Source organism: Saccopteryx bilineata, chromosome 5 (genome assembly GCF_036850765.1).
Source record: "Saccopteryx bilineata isolate mSacBil1 chromosome 5, mSacBil1_pri_phased_curated, whole genome shotgun sequence".
In the NCBI taxonomy this organism is placed as follows: domain Eukaryota; kingdom Metazoa; phylum Chordata; class Mammalia; order Chiroptera; family Emballonuridae; genus Saccopteryx; species Saccopteryx bilineata.
In genome coordinates, this window is record NC_089494.1 from 106275671 (window position 1) to 106296201 (window position 20531).

The 20531-nt window shown below is 43.1% G+C and overlaps 1 protein-coding gene across 7 annotated transcripts in view; it reads right to left on the reverse strand.

Annotated features, from left to right (window-relative positions):
• MGAT5 (alpha-1,6-mannosylglycoprotein 6-beta-N-acetylglucosaminyltransferase) overlaps positions 1-20531 on the reverse strand; it is a 384044-nt gene that overhangs the window by 156579 nt on the left and 206934 nt on the right. For all 7 annotated transcript variants that reach the window (XM_066233788.1, XM_066233790.1, XM_066233787.1 and 4 more), the window contains exons 4-5: positions 4162-4238; positions 3166-3255 (exon numbers count right to left, since the gene is read on the reverse strand). In XM_066233788.1, the coding sequence (XP_066089885.1) occupies positions 3166-3255; positions 4162-4238 (167 nt within the window). The remainder of the gene's footprint in view (positions 1-3165; positions 3256-4161; positions 4239-20531) is intronic.

A 20531-nucleotide genomic window follows, 5' to 3' on the forward strand; every position in this document is an offset into this window, starting at 1 on the left:
GCAGTGTCTTCGCTAAAGAAAAGAAGCCCAGAACAGCTGAATTTCACATTACCTAGAGTCAAGGGTTCCAAAATGAAATTAGATCAGTGACTGAGAGCCAGAAATTGATTCTAAATCTAAAATGATCTCAAGGTTCCTCATAAAATGTCCCTGGAAAGTGACACCCCACAACTGTCCTAAAAAAATTACATTAAGAACCACAGAAGTATCAGTTAGGTTTATTGAGTATCTCTATGTATTTGCCAGGTTCTATTGTAAGCACATTCCCATAAACACTCAGGAGTCCTCACAGTAGGGTTCTTTCTAAACAAACAAATAAAATAAAAACCACTATTTTATAAAGGAAGAATCTGAGACACAGACAGGGTAACTTTTCCCAAAGCACAGACTTTTAGAAAGCATCGGAAACAAGCTGAATCAGGTAGGAGGCTCCTACTGAAGTGGCCACTTTGGTGGAATTCTCCTCTAACTCTTCTAGGGTATTTATTCAGATGCTACGATAAAATGAACATTTTTTAAAAGGCCAGAGTTTCAAAGTTATTTTCAGACTAAAACACTGAAAAGGAAATTTCTAGTCCTCTCTGCAGGGGAACTATCTCCACCCTCTGGTTCGATCACCTGCACCCACTCTTCCTCTTCCATTATTCTCTGAAGATAATGTATGCATAGCATGGTGCCAAGAAAAAGAATTTGCAGTAACTGTTGACAGTCAATGAATATAATAGTTTTTCAATAAGTGCTCACTGAACTGAGTTCAACTGAACAAAAAGAAAAGCCCGATCAGCTGAATAAGAAGAGAACAGACCAGGCTCAGGAAGAACCACGCCACACCTCAGGATGAGAAAGAATAGCTAAAGGTTCTGAGAGGAAATACCCAGGCTCCTCTATTAAGTATTTATGAGCCGTCACATCTCCATACAGCCCAGTCGGTCCCACATCCTCTCAGTTTACCTTCCAGAATCTGACTCTTCTCTCATCTTAGCTATACCCTTCCTTCATGTGAGGGGGAGGGGCAGGGTAGCAGTTTCAAAGAAGGGAAGGAGGTCACAAATAACCACAGTCCCTCCCCACCTGGCCTGTTCCCACGTGTCTTCCCAGGTGGAGCAAGGCTGGAGTGCGAGTGGAAATTCCTCTACCTTTAGCTGGGCTGCCCACCCCGACATGCCAGTTCTCAGGAAGGAAGGAACTTTGCTCGGCTTGCTAATCAGAAAACACAGGAGGACTCTGGCTAAATTCTATCAACTGGAAGGGGAAGAAAACTTTTGAAAATTAAACTGAATGAGGAGCCTTTTCCTACAGGCAGACAAGGTGCTTCTAATGTCTCTCATTGGAGTGAAGGTTTGTTCCCAGGCCCCAGGCCTTCCTCTCCTGGAGAAGGAAATGGGAGGATGGCCCACAGGGCCCCTTAGCTGGAAACACAACTCCAGTATACACTACAGATTCAATTTCTGTAGCCTGCTAATGAGGAGCATCACACACACATTGATCTGTGCTTTTAATTTCCAAGAGGTATTTTAATTGTCACTAACTCTGAGGGTTCCCATAATCCCCACGGGGTGGCCATGAGAAAAAAACAAGTCAGCCTGGGTCTTATAGAGGCAAGAGAAACAGATGTAGGAGAGGGACAAACCCATGGAACCCAAGGCTATCCTGGTTGGCCCCCCATCTCAAAAAGCAGTCCCTGTCACCTGTTACAAGAAGAGGCACTTGAGTCCCATAAGAAAAGAGATGGAAAAAGCACTTCATTTAGTCTCATAACGGAGCCTTCTACTCCCTGCACTGCAGCACCAGGAGCTGTTATTCACGTTGGTCAAAGGGCAACAGCATGCAAAACTGGGTGAGAGAATACAAGGGAAACGGCAGCCAAGAGCCCGCCAAGTGCACGTCCTCTGAAACCAGCTGCACCTGTTCCATAAAAGGTGGAGCGGGGGGCCAGCAAGTTTAGATTTCCTACTGAGTTCTTCCCTGGTGCCTGGCCTGGGATATAGCCCTAACTCTATTCCACCTGCTCAATTTTCTTAAAGATGATATGAGATGATTAAAGCATGTGGTCTGTAAAATGCTCTGCAACCCTTAAAAAAAAAGGTTTCTATTTAAATTCAAGGGTACAAATAAAAATAAAATTCAGGTAAAAAGAAAAAAAGGTAAAAATAACTAAATCATTCTATAAGTAAATAGCTAACTCAGCCAACAGGCACATGGAAAGATGCTCAACATCACTAATTATTAAGGAAATGTAAACCATAACCACAATGAGATACGATCTTAACTCCATTAGGATGTCTACTATCAAAAGAACAAAGGAACAAAACAAAAGAAGAAGTGTTGACAAGGCAAGGATGGGGAGGAGCTGAACCCTCGGGCGCTGCTGGTGGGAATGCGGAACAGAACAACCACTTTAGAAAAGTTTGGAGGTTCCTCAAAAAAATAAAGAATAGAATTACCATATATCCAGCCATTCCACTTCTGGGTATATACTCAAAAGAACTGAAAGCAGGGTCTCAACGAGTTACGTATACACCCATGTTCACAGCAGCCTTGTCAAAATAGCTAAAACAGGGAAGCAATCTAGTGTCCATCAACAGATGAATGGATAAGCAACATTTGGTTTACTAGACAAGATACTGTTCAGCCTTATAAAGGAAGGAAATTATGACATAGCTACAACATGAATAAACCTTGAGAACATTTGCTAAGTGAAATAAGGTGATCCCCAAATGACAAATACTGTACAACTTCACTTATGTGAGTACTTGGAGCAGTCAAAGTCATAGAGACTGGGAGTAGAATGGTGGTTGCTGGGGGCTGGAAAAAGGGGGCATGGGAAGTGAGTGTTTCATGGGCAGAGTTTCCTGTTTGCAAGATGGAGGGGTTCTGGAGATGGATGGATGGATGGATGGATGGATGGATGGATGGATGGATGGACGGATGGACAGCTGCACAGCAGTGTGAATGTATTCAATGTATACTTAATGGTTTGGATGTGACCTGTATTTCACAGCATTTTTTTTTTTAATGAGTGGAAAAAATTAGTTAGCTAAGCCTATTTTTCTCTCAAAGGAAAAAAACAACAGTCATCCTACTTGGGGGCAGAAGAGAGTAATGAAAAGGGAGCACAGGTCTACCATGTAAAAACAATACTTGTTTCAATCCACAGCGACTCACCTCACTGAGGTAAATAAAGAAAGAGCAGGTGGACCCATCCACGCCGTAGTCTGCGTAGCAGGGGTCCGAGCGCCACATGTCTTTCATCCACTGCAACGAGAGCAGGTAAGAACACCTCAGAGCAGCCCGTTCTGGGTGACCCTGCCCGCCTGCTGATGGAGAAGGAGAGGGCAGGGGCAGAGCTCAACCTGTGGCCTAAGCTCAGAGTCACTGGGCGAGGTCAGAATGACAGACACTCAGCTCCTGGATGATCCACACACACAGAGTGACAAGCTGAGTGGACGGAGGCCGAGGGACACACCAGGCAGCAAAGCCCAGGACAGGCAATGGCCAGGGGAGTTCTATCAGAAACAAGTGCCTAATGATACCCGCGCATCAGAACCCCTCTCCCCGGAAAACAAGTTTCACCTGCTGTGGCACAGTGCCAGGAACAAAGACCATGCAGATGTTTCCAGGGTTGAGTCCCCTCCCTGACCTCTGGAATTGAAACTTTTCCTCTGGAAACTCCTGAACAGGGCAGTGGTCTTCCCAAGGGCAGGCCATATAAATACGATTTTTAAAAAATGTTAAGAATGGAAGAGTGGCCAAGTATCTTTGGGCATTCAATTGCAAATGCAAATGTGACATTTAAATGTCAATTTGGAGACCTCAGAGCAAGGCCTAGGGACAGGGAGAGAGAAGTTGGACACTAAATAATGGCAGCCCCCTGTCACTGGCCCTTGAAAGATCACTGGCTAGACACTGGGAAGCAAGGGAGGCCGCTTCAAAGACACAGCGGGCCTGAAATGGGCCAGGCTCTTTCAGTCTGACCAGGCGGAGTCATTGTCGGCTAACCCCACGGAGTTGGCATGAGCAGGTAAGGGTTGTCATGGCCACAGCCCCAAACAGGCAGCATTAAAGCAGCCCTTAAATGACTCCCCCTTAAAGGGCTCCCTCCCACTTTCAGGAGGGTGTGTTAGTGCAGACAGGAATGAACGCACATCACTCTGGCCTTACCTTGATTTTCCCCTCACAGTGGGGGTAGCCATCCATAGGAGGCAATACACATTTTTCTTGAGCTCCATTAATGATATCTGTAAAGGATGAAAAAGAACAAAGGATACCATGAAGTTTTGAAACACAAATCTAACATCTTTGTAAGGAAGGGGCAGGGAGAGAAATAAAAAAGAGAAGTCAGTGCTAGCTATGCTCTGACCCCTGCGCCCCTGCAGCTGGCAGCAGGGTCTGACTGGTCTGCAGCAAGGTCCTGACCTCAGGACAACACACCTACAGGATGGCCAGAGACCTATGACGTGTGTGGCCCAGATGGAGAGGGCGAGCTATACCTGCCAGAGTGCTTGCGTGGAAATCTGCAACTGGGAAACTGAGAAACCAAAGAAAGGAGCAGGAGACACAGCCATGGGGTTAGGAGGGCCCACTGGGCTGGCAGGTTAGGAGGCCCACTGGGCTGGCAGGTTAGGAGGCCCACTGGGCTGGCAGGGCCACGCTAGGCCACGCCTGCAAACGGAGGTCACGAGCAGCTTGCTGAGACCTGCACTGGTGCTGGAGCAGCCAGCAGCACAGCGAGGCGAACAGAACTACTGTGCCGGGGAGCAAACACCACGTGGTCTATCTCGGATTGGAGCCTCTTACAGACACAGTTCTTAAATTTCCTTAAAGAGCTCCTTACTGCTTCAAATATTTCCTCCCCAGCAGCTCCCTTCTTACTAGCTTGCTAAGTGGACCCTTATTCCTTGTGACTATGGAGGCAAAACAAAAAGAATGCCTTTAAGAAGCTTACAGTTCAGTAGGGAACAATGAACAACAGAGGAATAATTAAACAATCGAACAGCAGCACGGGAGACATTATGTTCGGGCAGGGCAAGGGAAGGACGCCCATCCCCGGCTAAGAAGGCTTCCTGGATCCAAGGACAGCTTTGCTGAGGTGTGAGGGTGAGTAGGAGCGAGCCAGGGAGAGGAACAGGGCAGAGCTGGTGTCAGGGACTGAGGTGGTTCCAAATGCTGGAACGACAGAGAGGTACTGACAGCTCTGAACTTGAACAGCAGGCAGCGCGCAAACTGGAAGGGCCTCAAGCACCAAAATGAAGAGTGGTCCTCATGCTCAGGGCACGGCAGAGCTCCGAAAGGTTGCAAGGAGGGAATGGTTGTGGTCAGACTTTTTATTTAGGAATGATCATTTTAGCTGGACATTAGAACAACCCTAATCCTACATGCTTCTCTTTTTGGATCTACTTTATTTTCTAGATCTACTAGGAAAATGTCACCATTACTTGCTGCTGACAGTTTTCTATCCATACAAAGTACGAATGAGAAATTAGATCCCACACCACACTATCATTGGACAGTGGTATTTAAGTGATGTTGCTGGCTACAGGGCTAACAGAGGTTGGTGCGAAAGGGGGTTTTAGCTGTATCTTTCCCTTAAAAACCAGTGCTTTTGACAGTCTGAAACGGAGATGTTTTTGTCATCCTGATTCAGTATATTCAATGAGCATTCCACTTGCTCAGGATAATTAGAGCATAAAATCAATATCCTCCCTAGCACAGTTAACATGGGAAGTACTTAGTTTGTCAAAGCCTGTTTCTCCATGTTTGAAATCGGTATAAGTATATCTCTATTTCATCCAGCTCTTATTTAATATGTTAACATGTATAAAAAGTCTGGCACTTCTAACATCTGATAACACAGACCAGAGCAGATGCTTAAAAGTTGGCATTTGCTATGTAATTGGTCACAACTGTCACCCACTATATCTAGGAAAGTGATATTTCAAATGCATAGCCACTTCTGGAAATGCATGAGCTCTCTGTCACGGACTTGTAAGGGAAACACCAACTTCAGAACCCACTTATCATACGGACTTCCTCCCGAAGAACAGAGCTGCTTTTCAATGACTACTGCTCCTATCATCATCTTTAGCTCGCATTTGCTGAGCAACATTTACCAAGCAGATAAAAAGCAGCAGCAGAAGTTCCAAAAAATTAAGCTGAGTCTAAAACAGCTGGGAGCTGAGGTAATCAGACATTGCAGGGGACGCTCAGGGTGAAATGCTCCCTCCCTCACACACTACTCAGGTTCCACACGCTTAGAGCCAGAAGTCACCGGAACTAGCTACTGAGTTGAAGGTGTAATGTGTGAGGTGAAGAGAAATTACCAGGTGGTAAAATAAACGAACAGGTCCATGAAGGTCTACAAGCAAACCCTGCTTGCTGCCAGTTTGGGTCCTCTTCACTAGGAGTTTTAAGGAATAAAAATGTCATGCCAAGGGGCAGCACACACTGCCCATAGATGGTAAATATTTGAGGCTCTGCAGGCTACACGGTGTCTGTCACAACCACCTGCTGTGGACTGCACCAGGAACGCAGCCACAGACAACAGGGGAAAGAACGGGCATGGCCATGTTCTAATAAAACCTTATTTGCAAAAACAGGCACAGACCTCTATGCTTGCAATGCTAAGCCCGTTCCAAAATGAGGATTCTCATTTCTGCTAAGACCTGTTGAAGTGACTTTTTAAAGGACATCTGCAGGCATCCTCTGCCAGGAATGCCCTTCCTCACCCCCTTCTGCCTTCCACCCTTTCTTCACCAGTTAAAACCCCTCCACTTGTGACCCCTCCCCCACCTCCCACCCAGGCTCAAGCATCATCCCAATCCTTCCCTCCCATGTCCAATCAGGACTTAGTGCTGCCCTCCTGCTAATGTCTCCCCCCTGGCTGTGAACAATCGTGCTGTTTTCATTTGTCCATCTGCCCTCCTAAGCCTTGAGGACTTTGTGGGAAGGCAGAGTCTTTGTGCTCCATCCCCAGGCCCTCGCCAAGTGCCATCTGACTGAAGAAACACACCGTGGCACGCACCCTGGGTCTGGCTCTTCGATCAGGGAGAATGAGACTGAGCCGAGACCCTGCTAGGCTAGGGATTATACTGCTCCTCCAGCTGGCAGTTTGTCAGCTAATCCAACAGGGTCTCCTCAGCAATCCCACTACCTCATGATGCATTACCTATTTAGTTACACAGTGATGGCTATGAATACACAATGACTTCCAAAAGTTCAGTTTAATGGCTCGAGGCCCTGGTGTGGGAGAGATCTGTGAAAGGGGTCCCGGGCAGAGCCACCCTCCCGGTGGGCAGAGCCGCTCCCTGCACCCCTGGACCGGGCCCTCCAGCTGCACCCCCTGGACCAGGCCCTCCAGCGTCTCCCGCTCTGGAGGGCTTTCAGCTCCTCTCTAAGGGACTGCTCCCATGTTGTGTCATCACAACAATAAAGATGCAAAAAGCAATGTTTTTCTTAGTTTGTGTCCACAGGATACTTTCCTACTAGTGGAAAAACTTTCAATTTGAGTTTGGTTGAAAATCAAAACTTCAGGTTAATGCTACTGCCTCCTGGGGGCAGCTGCGCTTACTGAACACAGGCCCCAAGGAGACAGGGCTCTGCCAGGGTGGTTACCGGGACCTTCCTGCCCGGTAACTCAGGATCTACCGCTGCTCCCCCTGCGCCCGCCAGCATCTCGACTTTTATTAAACAGGGAGTGGGGGCAGATGTTAAGGAAAGCAGTGAGCTCAGCTCTCCCCCTGTGCAGGATTCAGCCCCACCCTTCCTCTCACATACCAGCCCGCCCTTGCTCTCACCGAAAACTTCCCTCTGGTATTGTCAACCAGCCATTACGCAAAAGGCAGGTGACCTAGCTGTGCAAATTCTGCCCTTTCATCAGTCACCAGCACCCGCACAATGTAGGAGGGGCTCAAATACTGAGTCTAATCTACGAGGACACTCTTTCTGTTACCAAAAGTGCTTGTTTCTGGAAGAAAATATGTACAGCAGGAGCAGCGAAAGATATCATAAACACGTCCTGAGTGGGGTGTTGCTGTCAGGTGTGGAGCCAGAGTCTCCTGACAGTCCTTCGAAGTAAGCATGCAGGCCTGAGAGGCGGCAGGAGCGCGACCCTGGCATTCAGACACACATTCAGAAGCCACAAAGACAGGCATGTGGAATCAGACACACACTTTCTTTCACTCATGCCTCCCTCTGCCTCTGAGGAAGCAGGGAAGCGAGGAGCGAGGAGGGCGGGGAGGGCAGAAGTAACCATGCTCTCAGAGGCACAGGGAGAACACAGAGGCAGATACAGAGACTCGGGGTGAATGATGGTAACTGTCCTCATTATATTACCTGTTTTTCTAAAGTGCTGTCACAGACATTATCACACTGTACATTAACCGCATCCTCCTGAGAAAGGAAGACAGTAAACTATCTCAAAGTTTGGAAAAGAGAAAGTTTAAAACCCTCAGTGTCTACTTCCAAACTCTGCCTGGAATCACCTGGAACGTCTCTCAAAAGCCTGCTGTTTTCCTTGTGCTGAAAATGTCAATGCTGTATCGTTGAAAGACTTGGTCTGTGCCCACCAGGAGCTCATTCCAGTATGGGGGAGGGGACCACATACAACAGCAGGAAACAGCCCCTGGGGACAACACTCCTGGAAGGCAGGACAGCCACCCTCAGTGCAACGGCCAGTGCCCAGGACAGCCACCCTCAGTGCAACGGCCAGTGCCCAGGACAGCCAACCTCAGTGCAACGGCCAGTGCCCAGGACAGCCACCCTCAGTGCAACGGCCAGTGCCCAGGACAGCCACCCTCAGTGCAACGGCCAGTGCCCAGGACAGCCACCCTCAGTGCAATGGCCAGTGCCCAGGATAGCCACCCTCAGTGCAATGGCCAGTGCCCAGGACAGCCACCCTCAGTGCAACGGCCAGTGCCCAGGACAGCCACCCTCAGTGCAACGGCCAGTGCCCAGGACAGCCACCCTCAGTGCAATGGCCAGTGCCCAGGACAGCCACCCTCAGTGCAATGGCCAGTGCCCAGTGCCCAGGACAGCCACCCTCAGTGCAATGGCCAGTGCCCAGTGCCCAGGATAGCCACCCTCAGTGCAATGGCCAGTGGCCAGTGCCCAGGACAGCCACCCTCAGTGCAATGGCCAGTGGCCAGTGCCCAGGATAGCCACCCTCAGTGCAATGGCCAGTGGCCAGTGCCCAGGACAGCCACCCTCAGTGCAATGGCCAGTGGCCAGTGCCCAGGACAGCCACCCTCAGTGCAATGGCCAGTGCCCAACAAAGCATCTGGCACACTGGCAACTCCACAGTATACATATTTGTTCAACAAGTGAATGAACGAAAGGTAACAAAGGAATGAAGAGCCTAAGGTAGAGAGGTGAGGAGAGGAGAAAATGTGACAGGGAAAATGGAGTAGGAACCACATTAAACACAGCTGAAGGAATTTGGGTTCAACATAAGGAAAATGGTAGGACCAGGCAGCGGGCAGTGGTGAGAGTCATTCTGATGCAAGGAGAAGGGAAGTGGCCCCTTCCCCTCGTTACTGACATTCACACCTTATTAGTATCTAAAAATAGTGGCTTAAAGTTTTATGAGATATATTTTTAAAATTTTTTATTTATTGAGTTTAGAAAGAAAGGGAGAGAGAGAGAGAAACATCAATTTGTTGCTCCCCTTATTTATGCATTCATTGTTTGATATATTTTTTTAATCTATAAAGACTTACTTTGTGGCTTAACATATGGTCTCTTCTGAAAAATATCCATGTGCACTTAAGTAGAATGTGTATTCTGTTGTTGCTGGATAGAGTCTCCTAATTTTACCTGTTAGATCTTGTTAGTTTTCTGTTTCTGTTTTTTTAACTGATTTGAGAAAGAGAGAGGGAGGAAGTGAGAGAGAGGAGAGAGAGAGAGATAAGAAGCATCAACTCATGTTGCGTCACTTTAGTTGTTCATTGATTGCTTTTCATATGTGCCTTGATGGGGTGGGGGACACTCAAGCTGAGCCAATGACTCCTTGCTCAGGCCAGTGACCTTTGGGCTCAAGCCAATGACTTTGGGATCATGTCAGTGATCCCACACTCAAGCCAGAGACCCCATGCTTAAGCTGATGAGCTCGTACTCGAGGCGGTAACTTCAGGGTTTCAAGCCTGGGACCTCAGTGTTCCGGGCTAACACTCTATCCACTGCACCACCACCAGTTAGGCTCATCAGCTGATCCTGGCTGACACTCCATCCACTGCACCACCACCAGTTAGGCTCATCAGCTGATCTGGGCTGACACTCCATCCACTGCACCACCACCAGTTAGGCTCATCAGCTGATCCAGGCTGACACTCCATCCACTGCACCACCACCAGTTAGGCTCATCAGCTGATCCTGGCTGACACTCTATCCACTGCACCACCACCTGTTAGGCTCATCAGCTGATTCTTGTATATGCTCTGACCCAGATTAGAACCCACAACCTTGGCATATGGGGACGATGCTCTTACCAACTGAATTAACTGGCCAGGGCATGAGATAAGATCTTAATAAGTCACATGTTAAATGCCCTAATGCATTTACAAGACAAATACAAGATCCACTGAGTACCATACAAGGGTGCCTTTATCTTTTAGCTTTTTTAAAGCATCACCAATTATTACCTATGCAGCACCATAAAACACTCACCTGCAACAAATTTATTTAAAGTTAATGATAACCACACCTCACTGCTGAACTAAAAGAGATGAAAAATATAACAGTCAGGTATCACCTGTAATCCCTATTCTGTTGAAAGCGAGAGAGAGAAAGAGAGGGAGAAGCAGGTGTTTGTGAGCCCCACAAAGAAGACAGCTACTTCAAAGTGAGAGCGGACCCTACCAAGACAGCCCCCTTCGTCAAGGCCCACTTTCCTGTACACTGACTATAGCAAGATAACAAGGGTTTGGAATTGCTTCTTTTTAAGAACTTGTAGAACATAGTACCATAACTTTTACTTAGAACTGAACAGGCATCTGACAGGTTAAGGGTGTCTGATTCCTTAATCATCGCTATTTTAAAGGGAGGGGGGAAAAGAAGAAAAAGTAGGATTAAAAAACTCTCACCAATCTCCAAAAACATGACCATTTGTCTGCCCCAGGAAGTTTAGGAAACTGATTTCATTCTGTTCCTCTGCCAGCGCTAAGATAACCATCTTCATGAATGAAGGCTCGATTCAGCCCAAAGGGACCCTACAGATATTTCCTCTCAGAAGATAAAGGGTCTCCAATGATCCTGTTTTGTGTGTAGGACAAGGCAGTGCTTCTCTTGGAACACCTGAGAGAAGCAGGCGGCCCGTTATCAGATGGCCCCCGAGAGCACCCACATGCGCAGGCCGCAGCCAGGCCCTCCACACCAGCCAGAGACTGGCTCAGGCCCTGCGCTCAGCCGGGGGCCGCCTCCTGCCAGCACCTCCATCAGTCGGCCTTGCGTCAGGACAGAACTCGGCCATGGTGACACATCATTTCACATTAAAAATGACCTCACCACTCATTCTCAGCTTGGCCAATATTCGCTTAGGGCCACTTTACATTGACAATATGAAAAAAGTGATTTAATTTCTATAACTGAGTCAAGTACACATATCTCAGCACCAGGGCCCATCAAAGGCGCTGGGGAGCCGTGCGGCAACAGGTGAGGCCGCTCACAGACCCCTAGGGAGGCGTGCTGGGCACTTTCAAAAGCTGTTCGTATTTCATTGTTTCTGTTTTGTTTTTAATCTAAGAAGCTGGAAATGCAATCATTGTACCAAAAAGTTTTAGAGGTGCAAGGGACTTCTGTAGTCATATTAGTAAACCATTCACTTTTCCTGATTCATAGAATCATTGCTTAATGACATGAAATGCCTTGCTCATTTACTGATCAAACAAAAAATTTTAAGCACCTCCCATGTAGAAGGCATTCTACATGTTAAAATCTGTCTTCTTCATTTTATTTTCTGTTTTTTTGTGTTTTGTTTTTTTTTTTTTTACAGAGAGAAAGAGACAGGAAGGGAGAGAAAGGGAGGAAGGAGATGAGAAGCATCAATTCATAGTTGCATCACTTTAATTGTTCATTGATTGCTTCTCATATGTGCCATGACCAGGGGCTCAAGCAGAACTAGTGACACCTTGCTCAAGCCAGCGACCTTGAGCTCAAGCCGGTGACCTTGGGGTTTCGAACCTGAGATCTCAGTGTCCTAGGTCAATGCTCTATCAACTGTGCCACCACCAGTGAGGCAGGCCTCTGTCCTCTGAGTCATCATTATTTCCACTACACTGTTTCTAGGTATTAAAAGGCATACAAGGCCCTGGCTGGTGGCTCAGTGGATAGAGCGTCGGCCTGGCAAGCAGACGATCGGGTTCAATCTCTGGTCAGGGCACAGAGGAGAAGCAACCATCTGCTTATCTCCCCTTTCCCTCCCCCTACTCTCCCTTTTCCCCTCCCACAGCCAGTGGCTCGATTGGTTTGAGTGTGGCCCAGGGTGCTGAGAATAGCTCGGTTGGTCTGAGCATGTCAATCTCAGATGCTGAGGATAGTTCAGTACTTGAGCATCGGCCCCAGACAGGGGCTGCTGGGTGGATCCTGGCCAGGGTGCATATGGGAGTCTTTCTATCTCCCCTCCTCTCACTTAAAAAAAAGGGAGGCATACTAATGCTATCACTACCACCTGCATGTGCTGCACTGGCAATCTGATGAGTAAACACTGAAGAATAAAATGACAACTTCTCACTCCTGTCTAAACAAGCACCTGCAAGGGCCTCATGCACCTGCTAGAAACCTGGAGCTGCAGTACTGCTTACATACAAACACTATGGGTATAAATAAAGTCATATTCAAGGCACATAGCTTCACAATTATATGTAACTTTCCAAGAATGGAACTGAAATATAAAAAGAATGGAGTTGTGTGGATTGCCACAAACACACTGCCAAGGATAGCCAATGTCATAAAATTTTAAATCACAGTAATAGTCAAATAACCCTACATTATATGTTTTCCTCTGTCATACCCTCGGTCATTTATTTATTTTTTTCTTTTGCAGAATTAAGTACAAATAAAAATACTGAGGGTACAACAAAGGAAAGCATATATAATCTAATAAGCCAGCATTACTGAAGTTTTTCCTTTTGTTGGAGAACAAAATTAAAGAAGACCTAGAATTAAGATTCTCAGCAGAAGCAGCAGAGCCTGTAAGAATGTTGAATACACACAGACCACCCCTCCATCCCGATAAGGCCCCAGGCGCTGTTGTTAATAAAAGTATGTGAGAGCCCAGGAATGTGCAGGCAGAAAAGGGTGGTCACCTCACACCTAGACACACACATGTAGTGGGCAGAAAATGCTTGGGGTTAATATCTGCTACCCATCACTAGTCATCAGGAAAATGCAAATCAAAAAACAATGAGATACAACGTCATCCACTGAAAGGGCTATAATAAAAAATTCAGGTAGTAACAAGTGTTGGCAAGGGTGTGGAGAAGTCAGAACCTTCAAACACCACTTGATAGGCATATGAAATGGTGCAGCTATTTTGTAAAACAGTCTACACTTCCTTAACAAGTTATACAGAGTTACTATTTGACTTAGCATTTCCAATCCTAGGTATAGATTCTAGAAAGTGCAAAACTTTGTCAGCACAAAAGTTCACAGTAGCAATCAGTATTCATAAAGGCCAAAAGTTGAACAGTAGAAACAATTCAGAAGTTCAACAAGTGAATGGATAGATAAAGTGTGGTCTATCCATGCAAAGGAATATTATTCAGCCACAAAAAAGGAATGAAGTACTGATTCATGCTACAACATGGGTAATCTTCGGAAAGATTAACCTATGTGAAAGAAGACAGGAACAAAAGACCACATATTATATGAAATGTGCAGAATAGGCAAATCTATAAAGATAGGAAGTAGAGCAGTGGCTTTTTAGGATTAAGGAAAAGGGAGGCTGAAAGGAGGGTGATGATCGTTAATAGTTACAAAATTTTGTTTTAAGGTGATGAGAATGTTCTCAAACTGATTGTGGTGATGGCTGAACAACTGTGTGAACATACTTAAAACTGTACACTTGGATTGGATGAATGAGTTGTATGGTATGCAAATTATAACTCAATAAAGACATTACAAAAACAAAAAACAAAAATCCAAACTCAAAACAACCTGTCACTGATACATTCAAAAAATACTGCACTTAAACGAGCATCTGCAAATAGTGTGTGGATGAAATGTGTGAAGGGGATTTAGAGGTACAAACGTCCGGCTATAAAATAAAGAAGTCATGGGGCTGTAATATGCAGCATAGGGAATACAGTCAATGATACTGTAATAACTTTCTATCATGACCGATGGTAACTAGACTTACTGTGGAGAACATTTCACAATGTCCATCACCACCACGATGTACCTCTAAAACTAACAGGGTATCCAGTTATGATAAATAAACATACCTGTCACTAAACTGGGAGAATGCTAAGTTTCTGCATCAACAAAAGTAAAAGTTCACCAGTGCTGTATTTCCAGAAAATATATATACATATCTATTTCTGTATATAATATTTTAAAAAATTTATATACAGTACTGACAGGTTCTGATGCACCCTATGTTGTCAATTTAGATTTAAGAAAATATACTGAGAAGTAGGTGGCAGATATTAAACATTCATGACTGTATCTGCAAAACTACGTCATATTCTCGTTAGTGGCCTAAGGCGATTTTTACACCTGTTTGCCTTCTCCAGGAAGCAGGGTGAGGCACAGCTCTTCCTCACTGCCCCCTCCTCATACGCAGTTTCTGGGGAGAGGGAAAGAAGCGTTATGTAGCTATCTTACTGTCACAGTGCCATGCCCCGGAACATACAGCACACATATCTTTTTTTACCTTCTCAAACAAATGGTTCAATTTTTCTTCTAAAACACACAGTTGAGTTAAGCACAGCCCATACATTTCTGACCCCTTTCTTATCAAACTGTTAGAGGTGCTTGGGGTTTAAATTTTGTTACAGAAACTAGAGAAATATATACAGTTTAAGTGTGTGTGTTACTGTTTGCAGTTCTTTCTTGAAACTGAAGAAGAAAGAAATATGGAGTTAATAATCGTAAAGGGCAGGCTATATCCCTAAGCTATTTTCATTATACAAACGGCCAAAAATAGGTGTTATTACACAATGCCCCCCTTTTGAATCACTGTCAAAAGCTTTTCTGCAGCCGCTGAGAAAGGACAAAAATTCTGACTAGCCACCCAGATGTCTGCAGGTAGTGAGAAAGCACTTATTCGATTATTCTTTTAATGGGAATCAAGATAAAGTTTTGTTTTTACTCTCTCATATGAACTGTGTTTTTCATTCTGTTTTGTTTGATCCTCCTTTTTCAGAATGGAAAAATAAATTTTAAGTTAATTTAGAGAATTAAGGTGACACTTTGACAAGAAGTTTTTGATTCTAGAAGAAGTAGAGAAAGAACAAAAAATAAGGCTGGAAGCACAGAATATTGAGAACTCCCAAAAGTACACCCTTTGAGGACAACTGAAGAAAGGCTGAGAGCTACTCAATTCTTAGGTCTCATTTGATTTATACAGAGTTGCATCAAATCTATAAGCCCAATGGCATAAACCATACATGCTATGCTTGCTAGATATATCCTTGGCTAGGAATGTCTCTCAAAATCCAGGTCATCTTACTACTTAATTCCTGTTATCTCTCCCAGTCCTTAGCAGGTTTTTCTTCCCGTGAAAGGGGAAGCATGCCTGGTTTCAGAATATATAAATATGGACACTGGTCTCCAGCTTGTGAATTTGAGAGAGTAATGTGCATATTCTTAAATGTTACATGTTACCCTAGAATGCTATTCATCTACTCCATAGAAAAGGCTCATAAATGTATGGATGCAAGTTCTTTTTTTTTTTTTTTTTTTTTTTAAATTTTTTATTAATGGTAATGGGATGACATTAACAAATCAGGGTACATATATTCAAAGAAAACATGTCTAGGTTATTTTGTCATCAAATTATGTTGCAAACCCCTCGCCCAAAGTCAGATTGTCCTCCGTCACCCTCTATCTAGTTCTCTGTGCCCCTCCCCCTCCCCCTAACTCTCTCCCTCCCTCCCTCCCATGTCCTCCCTCCCCCCCACCCTTGGTAACCACCACACTCTTGTCCATGTCTCTTAGTCTCATTTTTATGTTCCACCAATGTATGGAATCATGTAGTTCTTGTTTTTTTCTGATTTACTTATTTCACTCCTTATAATGTTATCAAGATACCACCATTTTGCTGTAAATGATCTGATGTCATCATTTCTTATGGCTGAGTAGTATTCCATAGTGTATATGTGCCACATCTTCTTTATCCAGTCTTCTATTGAAGGGCTTTTTGGTTGTTTCCATGTCTTGGCCACTGTGAACAGTGCTGCAATGAACATGGGGCTACATGTGTCTTCACGTATCAATGTTTCTGAGGTTTTGGGGTATATACCCAGTAGAGGGATTGCTGGGTCATAAGGTAGTTCTATTTTCAGTTTTTTGAGGAACCACCATACTTTCCTCCATAATGGTTGTACTACTTTACAGTCCCACCAACAGTGAATGAGGGTTCCTTTTTCTCCACAGCCTCTCCAACATTTGCTATTACCCGTCTTGTTGATAATAGCTAATCTAACAGGAGTGAGGTGGTATCTCATTGTAGTTTTGATTTGCATTTCTCTAATAACTAATGAAGCTGAGCATCTTTTCATATATCTGTTGGCCATTTGTATCTCTTCCTGGGAGAAGTGTCTGTTCATGTCCTCTTCCCATTTTTTTATTGGATTGTTTGTTTGTTTGTTGTTGAGTTTTATGAGTTCTTTGTAAATTTTGGATATTAGACCCTTATCTGAGCTGTTGTTTGAAAATATCAGTTCCCATATAGTTGGCTGTCTGTTTATTTTGATATCAGTTTCTCTTGCTGAGCAAAAACTTTTAATTCTGATGTAGTCCCATTCATTTATCTTTGCCTTCACTTCTCTTGCCATTGGAGTCAAGTTCATAAAATGTTCTTTAAAACCCAGGTCCATGATTTTAGTACCTATGTCTTCTTCTATGTACTTTATTGTTTCAGGTCTTATATTTAGGTCTTTGATCCATTTTGAATTAATTTTAGTACACGGGACAGGCTGTAGTCGAGTTTCATTCTTTTGCATGTGGCTTTCCAGTTTTCCCAACACCATTTGTTGAAGAGGCTTTCTTTTCTCCATTGTGTGTTGTTGGCCCCTTTATCAAAGATTATTTGACCATATATATGTGGTTTTATTTCTGGGCTTTCTATTCTGTTCCATTGGTCTGAGTGTCTATTTTTCTGCCAATACCATGCTGTTTTGATTATCGTGGCCCTATAATATAGTTTAAAGTCAGGTATTGTAATGCTCCCAGCTTCATTCTTTTTCCTTAGGATTGTTTTGGCTATTCGGGGTTTTTTATACTTCCATATAAATCTGATGATTTTTTGTTCCATTTCTTTAAAAAATCTCATAGGGATTTTGATGGGAATTGCATTAAATTTGTATATTGCTTTGGGTAATATGGCCATTTTGATTATATTTATTCTTCCTATCCAAGAACAAGGAATATTTTTCCATCTCATTGTATCTTTTTCGATTTCCCTTAACAATGCTTTGTAATTTTCATTATATAGGTCCTTTACGTTCTTTGTTATGTTTATTCCTAGGTATTTTATTTTTTTTGTTGCAATCGTGAAGGGGATTATTTTTTTGAGTTCGTTTTCTAATATTTCATTGTTGGCATATAGAAAGGCTATGGACTTTTGTATGTTAATTTTGTATCCTGCGACCTTACTGTATTGGTTTATTGTTTCTAATAATCTTTTTGTGGAGTCCTTCGGGTTTTCGATGTATAGGATCATATCATCAGCAAAAAGTGATAGCTTTACTTCTTCTTTTCCGATATGGATGCCTTTTATTTCTTTGTCTTGTCTGATTGCTCTGGCCAGAACTTATAGCACCACGTTGAATAAGAGTGGAGAGAGTGGACAACCCTGTCTTGTTCCTGATTTAAGGTAGAAAGTCCTCAGTTTTATGCCGTTTAATAGGATGTTGGCTGATGGTTTATCATATATGGCCTTTATCATGTTGAGATATTTTCCTTCTATACCCATTTTGTTGAGAGTCTTAAACATAAAATTGTGTTGTATTTTATCAAAAGCCTTTTCTGCATCTATTGATAAGATCGTGTGGTTTTTGTTCTTTGTTTTGTTGATATGGTGTATTACGTTAACCGTTTTGCGTATGTTGAACCATCCTTGAGATTCTGGGATGAATCCCACTTGATCATGATGTATTATTTTTTTAATATGTTGTTGTATTCGGTTTGCCAGTATTTTGTTTAGTATTTTAGCATCTGTATTCATTAGAGATATTGGTCTGTAGTTTTCTTTCTTTGTGCCATCCTTGCCAGGTTTTGGTATGAGGGTTATGTTGGCCTCATAAAATGTGTTTAGAAGTATTGCTTCTTTTTCAATTTTTTGGAAGACTTTGAGTAGAATAGGAACCAAGTCTTCTTTGAATGTTTGATAGAATTCACTAGTATAAGCGTCTGGGCCTGGACTTTTATTTTTGGGGAAATTTTTAATAGTTTTTTCTATTTCCTCCCTGCTGATTGGTCTGTTTAGGCTTTCTGCTTCTTCATGACTCAGTCTAGGAAGGTTGTATTGTTCTAGGAATTTATCCATTTCTTCTAGATTGTTGTATTTGGTGGCATATAATTTTTCATAGTATTCTACAATAATTCTTTGTATATCTATGATGTCTGTGGTGATCTCTCCTCTTTCATTTTGGATTTTATTTATTTGAGTCCTGTGTCTTTTTTCCTTGGTGAGTCTTGCCAAGGGTTTGTCAATTTTGTTGATCTTTTCAAAGAACCAGCTCCTTGTTTTATTGATTTTTTCTATAGTTTTTCTGTTCTCTATTTCATTTATTTCTGCTCTGATTTTTATTATCTCCTTTCTTCGGCTGGTTTTGGGTTGTCTTTGTTCTTCTTTTTCTAGTTCCTTAAGGTGTGAAGTTAAGTGGTTTACTTCGGCTCTCTCTTGTTTGTTCATATAGGCCTGAAGTGATATGAACTTTCCTCTTATTACTGCTTTTGCTGCATCCCAGAGATTCTGATATGTCGTATTTTCATTTTCATTTGTCTGTATATATCTTTTGATTTCTGCGCTTATTTCTTCTTTGACCCATTCATTTTTTAGAAGTATGTTGTTTAGTTTCCACATTTTTGTGGGTTTTTCCCCCTCTTTTTTGCAGTTGAATTCTAGTTTCAAGGCTTTATGATCAGAAAATATGCTTGGTACAATTTCAATTTTTCTAAATTTGCTGATATTTTCTTTGTGGCCCAACATATGGTCAATTCTTGAGAATGTTCCATGTACACTAGAGAAAAATGTATACTCTGTCGCTTTGGGATGAAGTGTCCTGTAGATGTCTATTATATCCAGGTGTTCTAGTATTTCATTTAAGGCCACTATATCTTTATTGATTCTCTGTTTGGATGACCGATCTAGAGCCGTCAGCGGTGTATTGAGGTCTCCAAGTATGATTGTATTTTTGTTAGTTTTTGTTTTAAGGTCAATAAGTAGCTGTCTTATATATTTTGGTGCTCCTTGGTTTGGTGCATATATATTAAGGATTGTTATGTCTTCTTGATTCAACTTCCCCTTAATCATTATGAAATGACCATTTTTGTCTCTGAGTACTTTTTCTGTTTTGTAGTCAGCATTATTAGATATGAGTATTGCTACGCCTGCTTCTTTTTGGGTGTTGTTTGCTTGGAGTATTGTTTTCCAGCCTTTCACTTTGAATTTGTTTTTATCCTTGTTGCTTAGATGTGTTTCTTGTAGGCAGCATATAGTTGGATTTTCTTTTTTAATCCATTCTGCTACTCTGTGTCTTTTTATTGGTAAGTTTAATCCATTTACATTTAGTGTAATTATTGACACTTGTGGGTTCCCTACTGCCATTTTATAAATTGCTTTCTGTTAGTTTTGTATCTAGTTTGATTCTTCTCTTTTGTTTTTCTATCATTTGTTTTTGTTTGTTTGTGTTCCATACTTCTTTCCTCTGTTGCTACCTTTTTTAAGTCAAGTGTTTTTGTGGTGGTTTTTTTAAGGGTGGTTACCATTAAGTAATGAAAAGGGTACCTACCATATTCATTGTAGTACCCTATCTTATAAGTATTTCTGCACTTCATCATCCTTTGCTACTGTTAATCTCCATCCTCTCCCCCCTTTTTTTCCTTTGTTGTCACAGTTTAAGTTTGGTTTTATTGTGTTCTTGGTGGAGCTGTTACTTGTGGTGTTGTTTTCTTTTGTTCTTTGAATCTGGTTGGAAAACCCCCGTTAGTATTTCCTGGAGTGGGGGCTTTCTGTTGATAAATTCTCTCATCTTTTCTGTATTTGTGAATGTTTTTATATCTCCTTCATACTTGAAGGATAGCTTTGATGGGTATAGTATTCTTGGCTGAAAGTTCCTCTCTTTCAGGGCTTTAAATATTGGGGTCCACTCTCT